The following is a 20,097-nucleotide window of genomic DNA, read 5'->3' as shown; positions in this document are numbered from 1 at the left end:
ACATATTGGCATACGCACATACAGTATAGAGAAGAAGGGAAAAAGAGGGATCGATCCATCTAGGGTTGCTCTTTCTTTTTGGGGCTTTGCACTTGGGCTCTTGAGATTAGGCTGTTAACTGCTTGGCTCGGCTCGTTTGGCTCTTAAGCAGCTCGAGTTGGCTCTATAGCTAACGAGCTAAAACTGTGGCTCAGCTCGTTAACAAATTCAAACAAACCGAGCCAGACACGAGTCGAGCAAGATAACTAGTCACGAGCTTTTCATCCAAACCTAGTTAAGTGGCACTTTTCTCATGCGTATGTGTCGCCTGTTAAGACTAAATAGTGCGATTTTGCCTCATAAAAGATGGGATGTTTTGTTTACACATAATAAAAAAGGAATTTGACTAATATACAAGGCGCATTGTGGAAGAGATCTCAACCAAATATTTACTCATGCAGCCGACCTAAGCAAATCTACTGATCTACATGATACACTAGAGCTAGCAGAGGCTATCAGCATCCTTCCAACTACAATTTGTACACAACTTTGTTAATGGTGATATATATATCAGTTAATTTCTAATTTGCCAAAGGAAGATTTGTCATCAATCTTCTTCCCCTCTTGTGATGTCTTTTTCTTCTTCCGGCTATTTTCACCTGTTCCGTTCCTTTCATTGGTGGCGTGTAATTTTGCACATATTGGCTTTGGGTATCTTGTATTCCGATCAAATCCTCTAACACAAATATATCCTGCAAAAGAAAAAATTGCAACATAATTGTGTATAAGTGATACAAGAAAATGAATCATATACAATTTCATAGAGGGAATCATATTTGTAGTGTAGTGGTGGAGTTGTGGGTTGACTCCACCTAAGGCCTTGTTCGGTTAATCCCCATGAGAGAGGGATTGGAGGGGATTTATTCCACACCTATTGTGGTGTGGAATTATTCCCTCTCAATCCCCCCAATCCTCTTCAATCCCCTTCAAACCCAACAATACCTAACAGGGTATCATTATGCTACGCATAAGCGGGCACTTTCAGTAGGAATTTTCTGAGGTTCACTGATTTATCCCTGGCCTTCAGCTGTTTGAGCTGTAAGATAGCTTTCGAAATTTGTGGGATATGGCTCAACTTCAAACTATATCTTAATCCACTTAATCCCAGTCACCCCTATCCAAACAGGCCCTTATGTTCTAGCTATGTTTATTTTTAATTGTAAGATACCTAGCTTATTCAGTATCTAAATTCTGTCGGACTGTCGAAGACAGAAACATCAAAGAGGAAATAAATCTTACAACCACTTGGTACCTTTCTTGTAGCAGTCCTCAATGTCTTGCCTTGTTTGACCTGGAATTGATGATTACTTCAACTTAGTATCAGTCAAAGCAATTATTTCATGAATCTCAGGTTCGCCTTTCAGCAAACAATACCTTTCATGATCGATTGTATCGACGAGCCAAAATATACAATGCATCTATCTAGGTTCCAGATGCATTCTCTAGGGATGGTAATCGGGGAACGGCTAGATGAATGATCTGCAAAAACCTGTAAAGGATAATATATATAACAGATCAATGTCTAGCCAATATGGTCTTCATCTTATTTATAACTAGTAAATGTACATAAGATGAAATTGGAGTGAAGAGGACCAAATGCTGCAAACCTCATGATCCTGAAAGTAGGTACCATTCAATGGAAAGTTTCCTCTGGTTGCTGTCCGACAGGGTATCTGTTCAATAGTGAGTGCAAAAACTAATCAAAAAGGAGAAAAAAATTACTCATATTATAATCTTTATTAAGTGAAAACTAATTTAAGGTTACATATAGAAACAAAAAATATTATCCTTAGAATAGTGAGGGTTGTGGATCAACTCGTACTAATTTCCTCCAAACTGAGAACACAGAAGATAAGAAACTATCACTTGTTTCTTATGATTTTGAATTTGCATAAGATGTTTATGACAGAATTTACAGTTGAAAAACCTCTCATTCTACCTTGTAAGAAATATCTACAATTGAATTTCTGTAAGTTCAACAATGTGATATGGTCTCATAAGTTCAAATGAAAATTTTGTTAATTTTGCTATTAACTTCAATTTCGGTAACTTTTGGTACAAATATCAACATTGTTTTATATAGATATGCATATCCCCAAAATTCTGAATCTGAGTTTTGACTCTGTTTAATAATGAGCCCATGTTACTTGAGAATCGAGAGCACAATATTATCTTTTACACTGCACCTTACAGTTATGTTCCAAACAAGTGGTTGCTCACCAGAATTGTGCCTTTCACTGTGTGTTCATCAGAACAAGAAATAACAACTAGAAGATAAGGACATGGATCTTCTGGAACTCTATCTTCAAACTGGTAGACATTGCAAACCGGTCACTAAATATATTTCATCATTGTAGTAAAAATTGAACTTACAGGCTCATGGCATACAACATACCTCTTCCAAGATTGCATGATCATCTGGGAGGACGTACCTGTGACAACAACTTATCAAGCTTAGCAAGATACCGTTTGATTTTTCAGGATAATATAGCAGTATATAAAAAAACAGGGTTACATACGCGTTGTGTTCTGTTCTAAGACGCCCTATGTTTTTCAACTTTTTGTTTTGAACAGAGGCATGCTGTGAATTAATCAAGGCCAAGTCTTTTCCAGAGTTTGGTGTCCAAGAGCCATTATTCACCGTGTGCTTTAGTGAACACAGATCTATTTCAAAATCATACTGTAATTCTGGTATGGTATCTTCAATATCACAAAGATCATCTTCATATAATTCTTGCTCATAAGGTGATTCTTCATATTCATGTTCTGGACTTGGAGGTATCTCAATAATGGGCTCACACTTATAGATGGATTCTCTTCCAGCAGGCATGTTTATTTTGATTTGCGGTTGACATACTTGTTGAAAACCTGCTATGTGGCTATCATTTGACAACAAGAGTCTTCCAGGAGTAGCAGTGCTTGCTTGCTCTTCACCATATTCATGCCCATGCCCCTCTGCAGGAGGGAGTGATAATCTGGTAACAACCCAGTGTCATGATACAGTACTCTAATTTAAATGAGACCAAATAAAAAAAGATCTACAAATCGCAACATATTATGCCCTAAATAGACATAATAAATATACTATGATAACTAAGACTACTCTTGTTATTACACTGCAGCAAATATAACAACATTCAGGGGGCTTCTAACCTCACTAGTTGCATTATGTGATTGGTTTAGCCTAAGGGTGGTCTGCAATTTAGTTGTGTTGCAGATTTTATGGAATGCTCATAGTTCCGTATAAAAGAAATAACAATTGAAGATACACATAGACTAGAGTACACAGGGACAACTCATTAACATGCTCTTAACAGAGTTTACAACATATGCTACAGTACCGATTAATTTGATCATGCAAAGGATACTACTTAAGCTCGAACAAAGGATGTTACAGACCATAGCAATATTTTAGATCATTCTGATAATCAATTTAAGCAATAACTTCACAATCTATGAAAAATACCTGGCAAGTGAACTGTTGTAGTATTTGCATTTCGCACTGAAAGGGCAAGCCCTGCAATTTGGACTTACTTTTGTGCAGATTGCCTACGTAATGGAAACAATACACAATCAATATTGACAATGTAAACATTTATGTGCCTAAAATGATGCAGAATCATGCTGATCACTGCGATATATATGCATACCTTTCCAAAAGTTATCATGAGGCAGTGTAGTTCATACCTATCGTATCAGGTTCATCAGATGGGATGCCGAAAACCAAAGGTATGACAAACTTTTCTTAGAGGACCAAATGACTTACAATTTTTCCTTAGAAATGGTACACAACCGAGGCCATAAATATTTCTGCACATCACGCATGATTGGATACCTTCACCAAAAGGGAAATATATAAATATATATGTATGTATAAGCAGAGAATTGTAATCATTATTTATAAATTTGGGTGAGGCCAATCTTACAAGCCAACTAAATGGAACTCTGCAGAAAAGGGTAAGGGTTGAAGTTTGACCCATCCTAGCCTTGTGACTATGCGAGCTACATTGACATCAACCTGAAAGGAGCATGCAGTCCTGTCAAGAGATTGATCAATGAAACGTACTCTGTTGACAATATTTGATTTTTCTTTTTAGAAAAATATAACTTACCGGGAAACCTTTATGCTTTAATGACAAAAGACGGATGCAGTCAACACTTTTATCTCCAAGCCCCAGAATACTGATGAGGTAATTTCTAATGCTCGCCAAAAAAGAAGAAGCAAAATATAAGGCAAGTAACCCAGTCAACAACTACGAATTGTTATTTTCAGCTAGCTTGATAGAAGCTCCCTACAACAAGTTCCCTGGTTTTCCTTCAATAATACTTCTGAAGTTCAACGTAACAAATATGGGAAATAGTTCTAAACTTATATACGGAATAGAATTAACATTGTCAGCTATTTACTGTCAGTTCAACATTTAAAAAAAAAGGCATACTTCGCATTTTCATGTTGTACATAGCGTAAAAAAAAGAACATACTAAAAATAGTGTAGGTTTTTATGAAATATGTCCATACTTTGCACTTTCACGTGGTACATATCTAAGCCAATCCAGGTCAAAATTTCCATGATCTTTCTTTACACGCTTGAGAAAAGCCTGTAAAAGGAAAAGGAATACTTTTAGTGCTGTGTGTCAAATGCACAAGAAGAAGAAGACAAGAAATATGTGAGAGTTCCAGTAATATCAAAACCATAGTTTACATGGAAAAAAATGATCTTTCCACTGACAATGATGTTAAAATCAAAATATTATAGGTAAATCTTGGTTTCTTGCATAAAGTGTGGAGTTTTTTTTTCAGGAATAAGGAGGTCGAGCTTAGATCATAGCTGATGTTTCAATCATTTTCTTATTGGATCACATATATTTTTAATAGATACAATTATGTGGATAAGAAAATAAAAGGTATTTCAAATATCAACATGGTCTGTAAACTGCACTTTTGATCATGAATCTATTAATTGCATCAGTAGTAAAATTGTTCTTTCAATGGGCATTTTAAAATTTAAACAATAAATGTTCTAAAATGCCACTGGCCACACATATTGCGAGAATAGAAATGTACCATATATCCAGGGTATTTGAAAAATGTAGTTTAAATGCAAAGTATTAGTCCGTTATGTCATTAGTATGAGACAATGTATAATCTATAATGTATGAAACAAAGTAATAAAACGGTCCATCTTTAAGTTCAGATTTATAAGACCTATTTATGTAGACATGCTGTAAGCAAAGCTTATTTCAATAGACACACATGAAAACAGACAGTAAGTGATTGAAATGCCTACTTAAGGAAATGAATTTGGTTAAGAATAATGTCCTAGTAAAAAAGGATGCTAAACTAGTAATGAAGTAATATTGAATACATAAACCACTTTGAAACTACAGATATATTTAATCCGATATGCTGGCCAAAAATGATACAAAATGGTGATTAAGTTCAATTTTGCAAAAGGTGAATATGTTCATCGCCAGAACGAAGGTATTCAGGAATATCTTCCTGCTACACTAATGTTAGAACAGAGTTTTATAAACAAGCAAATAGATGTGTATCTTGCAACCTTATACCTGTATCCGCAATGCTATAACATAATGTTGTCCCCTGACTGCAATGGAATTTGCAATCTCAACTGCTGGTGCATGTAGCACAGCTTCCCAATCAGCAGAATCACTTATTCCGGTTCCCTTTATTTTGTATCCCTTACTATATGCTTCCTCCCGTAACTTATCCCAATGAGAAGTGTCTTTCTCCTCAAATGTGTCCATAAACTTTCTCAAGGTTCTATGGGAACATACTGGAGTTCCAGACTTATCCTTCACCATGTTCTCAAGGCGTGCATTGTCCCACGTAGACATGTCTTTATGATGTTTCTCAATAATAGATATAAAATTCTCTATAATTGTACTGTAGTCTCGGCCATAATTACCTTTTACCTCCTCATTGTAACCATTCTCTTTCTCAAAATCGACAGGTTTTGTAAAATCTGAACTACCAGAATCAGTACCATTAGATTGTTCATTCAAATTCAATTTCCGTCTCATGTCATCTATCAACAGAGACAAATTTGAACATGCTTCAGCATTAATATGTCTCTTAGTTGGAGGAAATTTTGCCACCAGGTTCAAAAAAGCATTGCTGCATGTTTATTGAAAATTATAATCAGAAACATGAAATGCAGCTGATAGATTCGCTCCAGCACAAACATGTAAAGTAGACATCAGATTGCGTCTAAGTTTTACCTTGATAAATTGTCAGCGACATTTTGCGTAAGGAAAGTACCCACAACAGAATCAGTTACTGATCCTCCCCATTCAGAAAATCTTCTGGGACCTGACAGAAAAGTAGTTTGGATTTAGAATCCAATTTAAATCTGCATGTTTCAATGAAGCAGAGGATTCCAAGACTCGTTTCATCCCATACGCATATGTTGTATAAAGTGGACGTGAGGCTCTATTGCTTTGAAATCATTAACCAGGAATAATTATTGTACCAACGATGAAAAATGCTGCTGATTTCATTTCCTTGGTTTTTCAGACAAAAACTGAAGTAAATGATTTGATCAAATTATACATCATGCTGATTGGTTTTTTTTTCTCACCGACCTGCCCAAGTGATGTTCATACATGTGCTTCCAAGTTTGCTCAGAAAAATGCACCTGATTGATTTTAAGTAATTTCACCCCAATTTAGAAACTAAGAGATGGAAAATAAAACAGCTGGTCACATTTAAGTTAAGCATTTCAAAATCTGGAGTGTACAACTTGGTGCAGTTATTGATTGTTCTCTTGTTTAGAACTGTAGACTAATAAATCATCAATAAGTTCATTTCTTATTAATATATCATTTGAGCCACCAGGATTGCTTAGTTTTTGTAAGAGTTCACAAATCTTCAAGCTTGCGCTTACTTTTATTCCAAACAAAACACTAACATGTCAGTAGAGATTTTCAACATAAAAAGTTCAGTGCTTTTGTGTGATGTGCATACTGAAATATCTCCTGGCTTACTTAGACAAACCAAACTACAAATATCTCCCAGCCTACTTAGAGAAATCAAACTAGTAGTGCATTTTGCTTGTTATGTCTCTATACTTCTTATGTTCTATCATGTGCTGCACACATGTGAAGAGAAGAAAAAGGAGAAAAAGAAGTTTCTAGAATCCGGACTATTACCCAATAAACCATGCACAGTAGCAATAAACACATCCACGTAATGTTCGAAGTGACGCCGAGTTTCATTCCATTCAGGCCCGCTGCCAATGTCTACACCTTCGAAACTCTCACTATCAGTCTCATCCCACTTCCTCAGAACATCATACACTTGTAATGTCTTCTCATCAAGGCCTAAAACCTTTGTCCGCAAGTTCTTCAAGTGATTTCTGTGGTGTACAATAGCAAGTTGCGTAGAATTCTGAATTGGAACCAGCGCAGACGATGATGTGGCAGCTGGGGCCTTCTGGTAAGGCACAAGGGCCGATTCGCCATTGTCCTGATGTTCTCCAGTCATCTTTTTTCTTTTCTTACCTTTCTTGCTTCGCTTGCCTGCACCCAGATCATCGCGCAGACCATGAACCTTGGCAAGGCACCTCAAATCCTCCATCAGCTTGGCTCTGCTGAACTCCCTATTGCCTTCAAAGTCCACCGCATCGCCTTCAAAATTCAACTTCCTCCTCACTGATTTATCACCAAGTGGCCGCCTACCATTATCCTTAGCTTTCCTCTTGATCTTAACTTCAACGGGTGTTGCTGTTCTCTGGGCCGCCTTGTGATCTTTCATAATCTTGAATCGAGTCAACCCCTTCGTTGACCTCTTCCTGGGTCTCCTAGGGGTAGCCTCCACTTTCTCCGGCGTAGGGATCGCACTGGCAGCACCTTCCTGCCGTGCAATCTTGTCGCCACATTCACTGACCGGTGGCGAGACAGTGGACTCCTGGGTGCTGGATTCCTGCTGCGCAACCTTGTCTCCGCACTCGCTCGACGGCAGCGACACGGTGGACTCCTGGGTGCTGGATTCCTGCTGCGCAACCTTGTCGCCGCATTCGTTCACCGGCGGCGAGACGGTGGACTCCTGGGTGCTGGATTCCTGCTGCGCAACCTTGTCTCCGCACTCTCTCGACGGCGGCGACACGGTGGACTCCTGGGTGCTGGATTCCTGCTGCGCGACCTTGTCGCCGCATTCGATCACCGGCAGCGAGACGGTGGACTCCTGGGTGCTGGATTCCTGCTGCGCAACCTTGTTGCAGCACTCGCTCACCGGGGGCAAGACGGTGGACTCCTGAGTGCTGGATCCCTGCTGCGCAATCTTATCACTGCATTCGCTCACCGGTGGTGGCGAGACGGTGGACTCCTGATTGCTGGATTCCTGCTGCACAACTTTGTCGCCACACTCACTCACCGGCGGTGGCGAGACGGTGTACTCCTGGGTGCTGGGTTCCTGCTGCGCAGTCCTGTCGCCGCATTCGCTCACCGGCGGAGAGACGGTGGAATCCTGGGTACATGACGCGCATTCCTCCTCCTCCTCCTCCGGCCGAGACACGGAGCGGGATTGCTCCCCGGCGGCGACCGAACGAACAGACGGGTCGTCACTCTCCACATTACCGGCGCCAACCCACGCCGCCGTAGCAGCGGAAAGGGAGCAGCAAGAAGACCCCTCCGCGTCGGCCTCCGACCGCCGCCGCCGCCGCTCCGCCGGCTTCCAGGCAACGTCGGGGGTCGCCGGCGACATCCCCGACAGAGATCCTGCTCCGAAAAAAAAAAATCAAAACAAAACGAAACGGTCACAAAACGGAAAAATCCGGATGAAAATTAACAGCACCCAGATTCCCCACCGCCACTCCGTGGAACAGATATCACAGATCAAGCAAAAACAAACATCAATTCTTGCAAACACCATAACAACCAACAGATTTGCCCCCTCAAAAGGAAAAAGAAAAAGAAAAAGAAAACACGACGAAGAAGTAACTCGTGAGCTTACCAGGATGATCTAGCGATTCCTCCGCCTCCGCCCCCATCGCGCTGGCTCCAGGGAGGGGAAATCGTGTACGGCCGTGGAGATCGAGTAGAGTTTGGTTTGGTGTGGGTGCGTGCGGGGAAAACTCCGGCGTGAGGAGGGAGAAGAGGCTACCTATCCATCCGGCTGCGTCTGACAGGGGTTTAAGGGGGGTTAGTTGGGGGGAGCTATAGCCGCGGCGTAGGGTACAGTACAGAATGGGATTTTTTTTTTCTTTGTATCGAGTCCACCGCACTCGACGAGGATAAGGTAGGTATACCAGTACTAGTAATAAATTTTACGTTTCTGACTATTTCTTCTTCTTCTGGCTGCAACAGCTATAAATTTTAAAAAAACTGTCCGTACTTGTCTCTATATCAAGTACGGTTAATGATATTTCTTTTTCTCTTGTCTCATGCAATCACATCATCTTAACTGTTTTCTAATCTTTAAATAATTAGAGCAACCATAATATTTGAAAAGAAGTGCTCCCTCCGTCCCAGAATACAACGAGCTTTAGCCTTGGGCACAGCTACTAAGGAAGCCAATAAATAGGGCAACATATCCTATGCACACAGGCCCTTACGTGTACACACGTACACACCAACTAAAAATATCACCAAAAAATCTAGAAAAAATCATACACATACTTTCAATTGTATTACACCTAGGGTTAAAATCTTAACGTCAAATTCATTATATTTTAGCCGTAACAAAAAAAACAAAAAATCTGACAGTTTTAAGGTTGTAATTTTGTCAGAATTTTATCTTTTTTGTTATTCTCTATGTAGAATGAATTTGAAGATGCGACTTTGCACGTAGATGTAATACTATTGAAAGTATATGTATGAATTTTCCTAGAATTTTTTGTGATAATTTTTAGTTGGTGTACACGGTGTGTACATGTGAGGGCCTGTGTGCATAGGATACGCTCCCAATAAATAGACCATACTACCCTCCATGATATGCTCTGGCAGTCACTGGCGTGTACAAATAAAATGGCAGCACAAACTGAATATAGAGGCTAAAGTGTGAACACATTAAAAATCTTCTCAATAATCACAAGCAATAGACAAAACAAAATTTGAACCGCTAAGCGCCAAATATTACAGCTGAAGGCGTGCCAAATCACATGGCTTGCCTGCTTACATAAATCAAAACCAAGCTCAAGAATCACTAGCGCTAGCACACTTAAGCATCAAAACACTCTCCTCCATCCACAACATCCATCAAGAGAGAACTCAACACCATCCATCCACAACCCAACAAACACACGAGGCCACCATGAACATAGATCTGAACCTAGCACTACAAGAAGATGAAGAGTGCGGTGAAGAACATGGTCTCCGACAAGATGATGTGCAAGACGAAGAATACGGTAATGCTGCCCTCCAACTTGATCTCAACCTGCAAGCTGAAGAAGAGAAGTATGGAAAACAACCAGGTATGTGTTATAAAGAACATGATTAAGTTTTTGCATAACAAAGGGATTATATGATGATATTGATTGTGATGAGCACATTTCATGGCCAGTGATATGTATGAAAGACAAGAAGATTATACATGCTAAGGATTTTAGTATCAGGAGGGATCATGAGTAGCTTGCTTTCCATGCATGAGTTGAACTTAGTAGTATATGCATACCTCTGATCGGGAGAGGAGTGGATTTGTTGACGCTTTTCATCATATGCACAAGGCTTCTTTCTTGCTACCAGGACTTAGGACAAGACATGATAATGGCAGCAATGTTAAAAACTCAAAAATAATATAGGGGGGAAATCAGATTTTAGTGTACAAGTTTACGGACTTCTCCTACCTTATTGCCAAAACCCAGCAAGTAGTAGTAGTATATGGTCATTTTCGTAGTACCGTGCTTGGAATCTAAAAATGCATTTGACATAATCTAGAATCATATGAATGGCATGTAACAAATCTAACATCCTCATTTACACTATACTTGTAATGTACTCATGGCAAGATGAAGAACAATCCCACCAAGCTGAAGAAGGTGAAGAACACGACCAAGAACAAATACGGGAATATCATGTCACTATTGCCCATGATTTCGATCTGAACATGCAAGTCGAAGAGGAGGATTATCAAGATCAACCAGGTATGGTTACAACAGGCCTAATCATAATAACAACGAGATGGATGTAGTTATGTCCATAAATAATTAAAGCATTATCATAGTGTGAAACTTATTGACAAGGTAAAACTTATTGACACATTTTGATATTTGTAGAATTTGAATCTTATGGTGAAGTCCAACAAGAGCAAGAACAAGCGCCACAAGACCAAGAATATCATGATGACGCTACTCGTCATTCTGATGTTAACATGCAGGTTGAAGAGGAGGATTATGAGTATCAACCAGGTATCAAATCATTTTTACAACTTAATGTGTGTACAATGTTCACAATTTATGATAAACACATCTATTTCCTCCATATAATCAGTATGCATAATTTACAAAGTTTGAAGCTGAAAGTTATTTTTTGTTCCAATGAATAGATGACGACTTTGCCGTTTATGCCAATCATGTGGATATTGGTTATGGAGTAGAACTAGAGGATTCAGGTAATCGCAGCCCATTTAAATTACATTTTGCAAGTATATATCACATTTGAAAACAGATTCTTGCCTCACAATTTCAGGAGGGGGACAAGACAACATAGATCATGATGTCAGTCATGTAGAACGTGAAAGTGTGACCACTAGTACAAGAACTTGGTTGATAGATGAGGATCAGCAACATGTTCTTGATGCATGTTTTGCAGACAGTGAGAACCTAAAACTTAAAAGGGACACAACCACCATTGTTGCAAGCTTGTTTAACATTAAGAAGAGTTTAGTCAGAGTATTTGGAGGAAAGCAAAACATTGCCATGCAGAAGGTGTTCCTCTTGATCTTACATCTAAAAAGGAGAAATGTGGACGCCATCGAGTCGAAGTGGACTTATCTCTGGTCCCAACAATTCCTTTGAACAGACGCACTACTATTAGAGATATTGCATCTGAGTTGCATGTTAGTAAAAGCACTATGCATAGGACTTTCAAAGATGGCAAGCTTTGTCAAGAGTCTAACACAATAAAGCCCTTATTGAAGGATGAAAATAAAAAAGGTCACGTCCGATTCTGTGTTTCTATGCTAGATAATGATACTTTACCCAATCATCCAACCTTTAGTGACATGAAAAACATAGTGCACTTGGATGAAAAATAGTTCAATACCATAGTCAAGGTCAGGAGGTTCTACCTACGCCCTGATGAACCAAAGCCATTGAGGACAGTACATAATAAAAATGCAATCGACAAGGTTATGTTCTTGGCTGCAGTTGCTAGGCCAAGATATGATAATGAAGGAAATTGCACATTTGATTGGACATGTGGCCTTTTGTTAAGAAGGTTGGCCTACACTTTTTGATTGTCATAACTTTATTGCTTTAATGTTGCATTTTTATTTTGCTTCTACTAGTAGTAACATTTTTATATTTGTCTTAAAATACTAGGAACCGACAATGAGGAATAGTCGCAACAGGCCTAGGGGCACAATGGTGAAAAAACCAATCATTGTTGATAGAGAAACAATCAGAGAATACTTGGTTACAAGAGTTATTCCAACTATTGCAGCAGCATGGCCTGAAAGAGGGGGGACTATTTGGATTCAACAAGATAATGCCAGGACACATATAACACAAGATGATGCAGCATTTGTCAATGCTGTGGAACAAACAGGACTTGATATTCGCATCATGCAGCAACCTCCTAACTCTCCAGACATGAATGTTCTTGACCTAGGTTTTTTTTTGCTTCTATGCAATAATTGACAATACGAAGGAATGCTGCAAACATCGATGAACTAATATCTAATGTTGAACAGGAGTATTTTGATTATGCTGTAGCTAAAGCTAATCGTGTGTTCCTTACACTACAGTCATGCATGATAGGTTATGAACACTAGAGGAGGCAATGGGTATAAGATTCCCCACATGAACAAAGAAGGAATGGAGCTTCATGGTGTTCTTCCAACTAGACTTAGTTTTGATCCCATAATATATGAAAGCGCGATGCAAACCTTAGCTCGGTGATGGATCGTACAATATATGATGGTGGGATGCAACCATGGAATCATATTTTGGGCATGTTTTATTTGGAAGCATTATCAAATGTTGTCATGTTTTGGAAGAAACCTAATGTGTGTGTGCATATGTATTTAATGGTCATGATCTAAATATGAAGTTTGAATGATGATATGCGGTTGTGTGCTCACATGTATAAGCAATTAGTAGCGGTTTAGTTAACTTATGTGTTAAGTAGGTTTATGTTCATCCAAGACTTAGGTAGAGAAGCCAACTGAATGTGAAATTATTTAACATAAAATTTTTGTATGCCAAAATCAATTTTAGAGGCTATCTTGACGACATTGCAAATTTGATTATTACTAGAAAAATGCCCGTGCGTTGCAACGGGTAAAGCTATTTTAATCTTATTATTATTATTATTATTATTATTATTATTATTATTATTATTATTATTATATGGTTTAGTTAAGGTGAAATTCACTGTGTTAAATTCGCTTCGATATATATTTTGTTAGAAAATCGTGATCTGCAATTGGGAGTTCGATCGTCTCAAATTAACATGCGAGTTTTTGAAAGAGATTTCTATTTGCAAAAGCGAATGAATTTAAAAACCAACTCCAATATGGACTTGTATTTCTAAAAGCGAACAAATTTAAAAACCGACTCATACACGGATGTCATACCAAAGTGCTGGCAAAAACATCTCCAATTTTTATAATAGTAGAGACTAGATCCGTGGTTCAACTTCAAGAACTGATAAGACTATGCTCGATTGATGAATGGTTCTTTTCAGTAGTACTCCTCTAAGGTTAAGGTGAGACAAAGCAGAGTAATGAAATGAGATAGCTCTGTTGAATTCAAAGCATGCAACAAATCCATCAAACAGGAAACATTAAGCATGAAAGGTCTTAATTAATTAAACAAATTGATCAATCATCCCATGCTTACAGAGAGAGAAGGGCACATATGCTACTCCATTTTCATTTGTTACATGTTCAGACCATCCATCCACATCATAGTAGTTCAGCCAAAAGAGCATTCCATATTTTTAGCCATGATCTCCTAATTAGTCACCTAACATTGCTACAAATACTACTCCTACTCAATACTAATACTACTGCTACTAATACTTGTACTGGTAGTACTACTACTCCGACAATGCATATCCTTAGTGACATATGGTGAAGTAGGCTGGGAGTAAAAGCCTCAACATACCTTCACGAATTTCAGCAAATTCGTCGATGCCCTCGTCGCCAGCCACTGTGTCATCATCATCTCCTAGGATGGCCATCTCCTCTACATCAATCGGCTCTTCAACGTCATCCATCTGTTGATCGTCCAAGTCGGCGAAGAGGCCGTTGTTCAGCTGCTGCTCTCCGTTAGGCACCCCAGCACCCACTTGCTCTTCGAAGTCAGGGACATCGCTACCACCTTGCAGCTCTGACTCGGGGACGAAGTAGATGTCCTTAGTGCCGAGCACCGCTCCACGACGGTGCCCTCCACCACCCACTTGTAACTCGGAGTCGGGAGGGGCGCCGCCGTCGGGATGTTGCTCCACATCGGAGACGTCACTACCATCTTGTTGCTCCAACTCGGTGGTGAAGTAGATGCCATCGGCACTGACCACACCACCACCATGCCACCCGCCTCCTCGTCACCTTCCACCACATGGATGTGGAGAGTCCACACTACTTTCATCCTCCGACACAAAGAGGAACCCGTTAGCACCACCCTCCTCTAAATCTTGGACAAAATCGATCTCTTTTACAAAGATGGATCCCTTGTTCTTGCCTTTGAGAGACACCCAAAACCCACGCCTCCAGTATTCTACTTGTCGCTGAACGTGGTCCTTTGTAGACTCCACTTACGCTGCGGCTTTCGCCACCGCTTCCGCCACCCTCCGCTTGAGTGCGCGCCTTCTGGCCATGCACGCTGTGGCCAGAGCGGCCGCTGTGGCCATCTCCGACCGCCGCCGCGCCATCTCCGACTGCCACCTCGCCATCTTCGACCGTCGTGACATCTCCGACTGCCGAATCGAAGAACCGCAGCTAGAGGAGGGATTGGGGATAGGGGCGACAGAGGAGGGATTGGGATCTAGCGAGAGGATGGTCGGGGATTGGGGATGAGGGCGATGGGTGCCGAGAGGAGGGATTGGATCAGGAGTTGGCGATGGGCGATGGGGGGAGCGATGCGTGTGTGGGCGATGGGTGGGAGGCTGAGCGATGTGATGTGCGTCTCCTCGGGACAGTGGCGTGTGGGTCCGGACTGGTTGGGTGGATTGGTGGCGTCTGGGTCCAGCCTGGTTTGGTGGAATTATTGATTCAGGGGTATTATGGGTACTCTAGGGCTAAAGGGTACATTTTGCAGGTACAAGGTTGCTATATTTGGGACAAATCTGAAAGGCTAAAAGTTGTTATATTCTGGGATGGAGGGAGTAACATCAAAATAATAATTGCACCTGTAAAGTGAACCATATACATTGTGAAAAGTAACACTAGCTTAGGATGCACCTTATAATTAAGGTCTATCACAAGCAAAATGAAAGTACTTTTTCTCTCATTTACCTCGCGAGCAAGAGCCGAAACTTTTTCTTTTTATTTTATGTGGGCCTATGTTGCGGCTAAATTTTAACCATAGTATTGTGGAAATTGCTTTAATAATGGTTCACTATTCATAGGTCCCACTTTAAGGTTACACTACACCATAAACATTGAGGTTGCCCTTAATTTATCATCTAAATTATTATCTTTTCTCATAAGGCGGAAAAATTGACCCATCTGAGAGCTTATTACAAGATAGAATATGTGCCACAAGCTTATTGCAAAAACAGACTACGACCTTAGCGGTTCAACATCCCAGCATTTCCGTTGGCGCTAACCGCCATGGCACTATGTTCGAGTCAGCATGGCAGAAGGTCATTACCAACTTGTACAATGTTGAACCCCTTCTCCTATCTTAGCACTAGGCTTGTCAGAACTAAAGTCAGGAACCTTAAATCTTTCTCATACTCGTGCCTACCTATCTCTCATTTGGTTTTCACAAACCAAATTAGGACTTAGGTCGAGCAGAAGCAACTCCGAAGGTGTGTTCTCTATATCCGTTTATTTTTCCTCTAGTGTAGTTATTATTTTCTCAATTTCGGGTTGGGATGCCTTGAGACACCTCGATGCAATGGTTGGATTAAAGTTCTTTATATATTTTTCATTATGGGAATATTAAGGTTTGGTTGAACAAACATGAACCCGATGTCACCTTTTTGTACCAGAACACTGCAAATCCCCTCCCCCCACCCCCACCCCCCCCACCCCCCACACACATCCCTTCTTTCTATAAAGTTAAGGCCAAAAGCTCAAACCTCGTGCTTCCACGTCATCATCAAATTGTGAACCGTTGGATGAATGTATTAGATTGCTTCTCAGACATTGGATGGAATGCAGCATAGAGGCCAACCCATCAGTCACCCTAAACGAGTGAGTCTCTTGGCCTCCTCAGTGCCAAATGTAGCCCACATGAACACATGGGCCCATCTCTACACATATCTACATGTATCCAGTCCGTCAATCCGGCTATAAAAGAGCTTTATGGCTGAACGCTCCTTCAGTTGACATGTGCTACCTAAATTATCTACAAATTTTTGATAGGGCTGCTAAAAAGAATTTCTCTAAGAAAGCTATTTGTTTTCTTCTATTTCTTCTTGAGATTGTATCTCTTATCTAAAAAATTGATGTTAACCAAGTCCCACAGCAACGCGCAGGGCATCCTATAGTTATTTATATTTCTGAGTGTACTTGGCAGACAACCAGCTTTTGATCCACCACTGATCAATTTAGTTCCTGAAAAATCATGATTTTAATCCTGCTGCCAAAATAAACTGTAACCGTTCCAGGGATAGGGGCACGGTACAATTTTATACCTACCTTCATTTGTTAAACATAGGAAAAGATCAGAAATTTCCATACTCAAGTTTTGGGGCAATCTTGTGTTTTTAAAATTTCTCCTCTTTTCTCCCTAAAATTATAAAATAATGTCCGGGGTGTCCTATAGCCAATTATACGATTTTTGTAGTGTCCCTCAGTAGTGGCACGATTTTATAGTGTCCTCTAGCCAATTATTTGTATGTCCTGTGGCAATTTTGCCTTTAATTTGGATCCCCTAAGGCTACTAACGTTTTCATGAAACTACTCATGTGAAACTATCCGTGCACACACCATAATTACTTTAGGTTTTGACCCCTAAACTTAGTTCGAAGATGGAAAAATTATTTTGTCAAACGTACATCATGTGTTTGCAATGTAGCGGTAATTGTCAAAATCATATGTGTTCGACTATATATGCATCACATATGACATATCTTCTCTTTAAATTTTAAATATACATGGTAGAAACTTATATCAGGAAGAATTACGTCTTTTGGCTAGTGCGCATGATTGGATGTTGCAATCTTTTGTCTCAGAACTAACATAACTGCGGTGGTAGGGTGGGGGGCTTAGCACCAAACATCATGGCGCTGAGGTTGGGAAATCAGCTCTAGTCACTTTGTCATTCTTAAGTAGGTCACAAGACAAACATCTCAAGCAGGGTTACCTTTACCGATTCGAGGAGGGTTATGTAGCCCTGCGGTAACCGCACGTTAACCGCCGAAAACCGTGTGAATTTCGTCAGCAAACATTTGAATTCAAAATTTTGCGATTTTGCGGTTTGGTCACGGTTACCACATGGTTTGACGCAATAACTGCGATATTTGTGCAGCAACCATGAGTTGTGTAGCTGAATAGAACATGACTAAAAAAATTGAAAAAACACTTAAATGTGTGTAGAAATTAGGGATGATTAGAAGATTATATAGGATAATTGCAAACCTAACATTTGCATGTAAAATATAAAAATTCGGACCCAAGAGATATTTTCTCCTCTATTGGACCTTAATGGGCCGGTTGCACAGTGCAACTTAAGGCCCGATACTTTTTCCTTTTTTCCTTTTTCTAAACTATTATCGGTTTTGCCCTCAAATTTGATTTTATCTTACTCTTTTTCAAACAATTTCTTCACCATAAGTCACTAAAAATCAAGGAGTCCATTGGCTACTTATCTTCCTAGTAAACATCATGGTTGTGATGGTTGAGGTGCATCCATTATCCAAGAAGGACCGAGATTTTCTTGGTCATCTTCCTCCCCTCTTCTTGGATTCCATCAATATCCTCGTCACTGTCCTCCTCCTCTACGGGTGGCAACTGGGCAGGGCGGGGGCGGGTTGAGTTGGAATGCCCCAGGCCCTGGCCATGGAGGGATGAACAGGGCAAAACCAGTCCCTGACCCCGATCCCTTCGGGGCCCCGCAACCCAACCAAGAAGGCTGACGATGAGGTTCAGGCGACGAGGTGACATGGCAACGACGAGGGGGCTCAGCGAAGAGGTGGATGTCAAGGGGGTGCAACGACGATGTGGCAAATAGCAAGGGGGTTCGGCGACAAGGTGGATGGCGAGGGGTGCGGCGATGATGCGTCGGACGACGAGGGAGCTCAGCGACGAGGTGGCCGGCGTTAAGGTGCACAGGGATGAGGCAGATGGTGAGGGTGCGCAGTGAGGCAGCGGACGATGAGGGGCTCGATGGATGACAAGGGCCATGGGAATGAGGCAGATGGTGAGGTGGCGGTCGGCAAGGGTGCATGTGGATGAGAGGTTGGGGATGGGGGTAGGGGGCGGTGGTAGCAGGGTAGTTGCGGGGTGGGGTGAGGGAGAAGGTGGATGAGGATTAGGGTTAGCTTTTATATATGGGTTTAATTTGGCCTATATTTTTTAAACGGGCTATTTTCACAGGAGTAACTCATTCCCCAAGGCCCAGCTGGGCCACCCGCGGGTAGATTACGATCCCCAACCCCGTCCCCGAAAATTTGCGGGGCCCCGCCTCTGCTCACCCGCAGGTAAGAATTCCACCCCACCTCAGCCCCATAGGGACGGGTCCACGTCGGGTACCCGCCCCCAACGGGGAAATTGCCACCCCTATCCTCCTCCCTCTTTCGGGCATCATATATTTCATGTGTACATCCATGCTAAGAATATCGTGACTTTGCCGAAGGGGCGGCTTGAACATGTACCTCGGCAATGTCTACAATCTCATAGCCAAGGCAAGCTGCTAACTTCCGAGCATGCACATACTGAAGCTGAAATGACGATAGCTATATGTTTGGGTTAAAACATGCGATGAGATAATTTGTGACTATAAGTAACACCATCCTGGTGGCATATGGAATAATGGTTTAGTACGGTAGGCTCTGAATTTCCATGATTAAACCTTTCGAACCGCATACCCCAAAAAAGGTTCTGTGCATCTGATTCTTGAACCTTTTCCTTGTAATATTTGCTTCTGATTTTTTGTTTGTTTGTATTAAGTCTGCAATGAGTACGAGGATAAGTTAAATAGTTTGTTTCTTTTCAAACATTTCAAACTGCTTCTTTTGGCTGCAACAGCTATAAATTTTAAAAACTAGCTGTACATGTCTCTATCGAGTACGGTTAATGCTATTTATGTATTGTCTCATAAAACTACATGACCTTAATTGTTTCTAGTCTTTGAATCATTAATCCAAGTTATCTTTCTTCTTCCATAAAGCCGAATCATTAACAATTTGACCCCATTTGAAAAACATATTACAGGAATAGACTACAACAAAAACTTATTGAAAAAAACAGATCGCGACCTCAATGCTAGCCCTAATGGCATTGCCGTGTTGGTGCTTACCTCTATGCCATCATGTTGCTATGTCTGAATTGACATGGCAGGAGGTCAGCGCCAACCTATATGATGCTGACCCCGACAACCCCCTTCCCTTTACACACATATCACTGGCATGCCCATTGACGCTGAAGTTTGAATGTTGGAAAAGATAGTGATAGATTTATACTTTGTGATTTGGTGAATTGTGATACTAGGTATGTTAGTGGGGAGTTCGAATGTTGATATTCTTCTGTTATTTATGATTATAATGCAT

The 20,097-nt window shown here is 40.7% G+C and overlaps 1 protein-coding gene across 1 annotated transcript; it reads right to left on the bottom strand.

Moving 5' to 3' along the window:
* Positions 1–301: 301 nt before the first annotated feature.
* LOC127762920 (protein ROS1A-like) lies at positions 302–9,196 on the bottom strand. The gene is made up of 17 exons (XM_052287455.1): positions 9,011–9,196; positions 7,210–8,775; positions 6,280–6,370; positions 5,608–6,175; positions 4,559–4,638; positions 4,152–4,236; positions 3,966–4,057; positions 3,806–3,874; positions 3,690–3,726; positions 3,506–3,588; positions 2,559–3,014; positions 2,435–2,471; positions 2,260–2,349; positions 1,647–1,712; positions 1,414–1,528; positions 1,292–1,330; positions 302–731 (listed from the first exon to the last, which is right to left on the bottom strand). The coding sequence occupies exons 1-17, from the start codon at positions 9,045–9,047 to the stop codon at positions 550–552; spliced, it is 3,693 nt and encodes a 1,230-aa protein (XP_052143415.1). The 5' UTR covers positions 9,048–9,196; the 3' UTR covers positions 302–549.
* Positions 9,197–20,097: the final 10,901 nt, after the last annotated feature.

Source organism: Oryza glaberrima, chromosome 2 (assembly GCF_000147395.1).
Source record: "Oryza glaberrima chromosome 2, OglaRS2, whole genome shotgun sequence".
In the NCBI taxonomy this organism is placed as follows: domain Eukaryota; kingdom Viridiplantae; phylum Streptophyta; class Magnoliopsida; order Poales; family Poaceae; genus Oryza; species Oryza glaberrima.
Note: the sequence above shows the minus strand (reverse complement) of the source record. Positions and strands in the feature narration are given on the sequence as shown.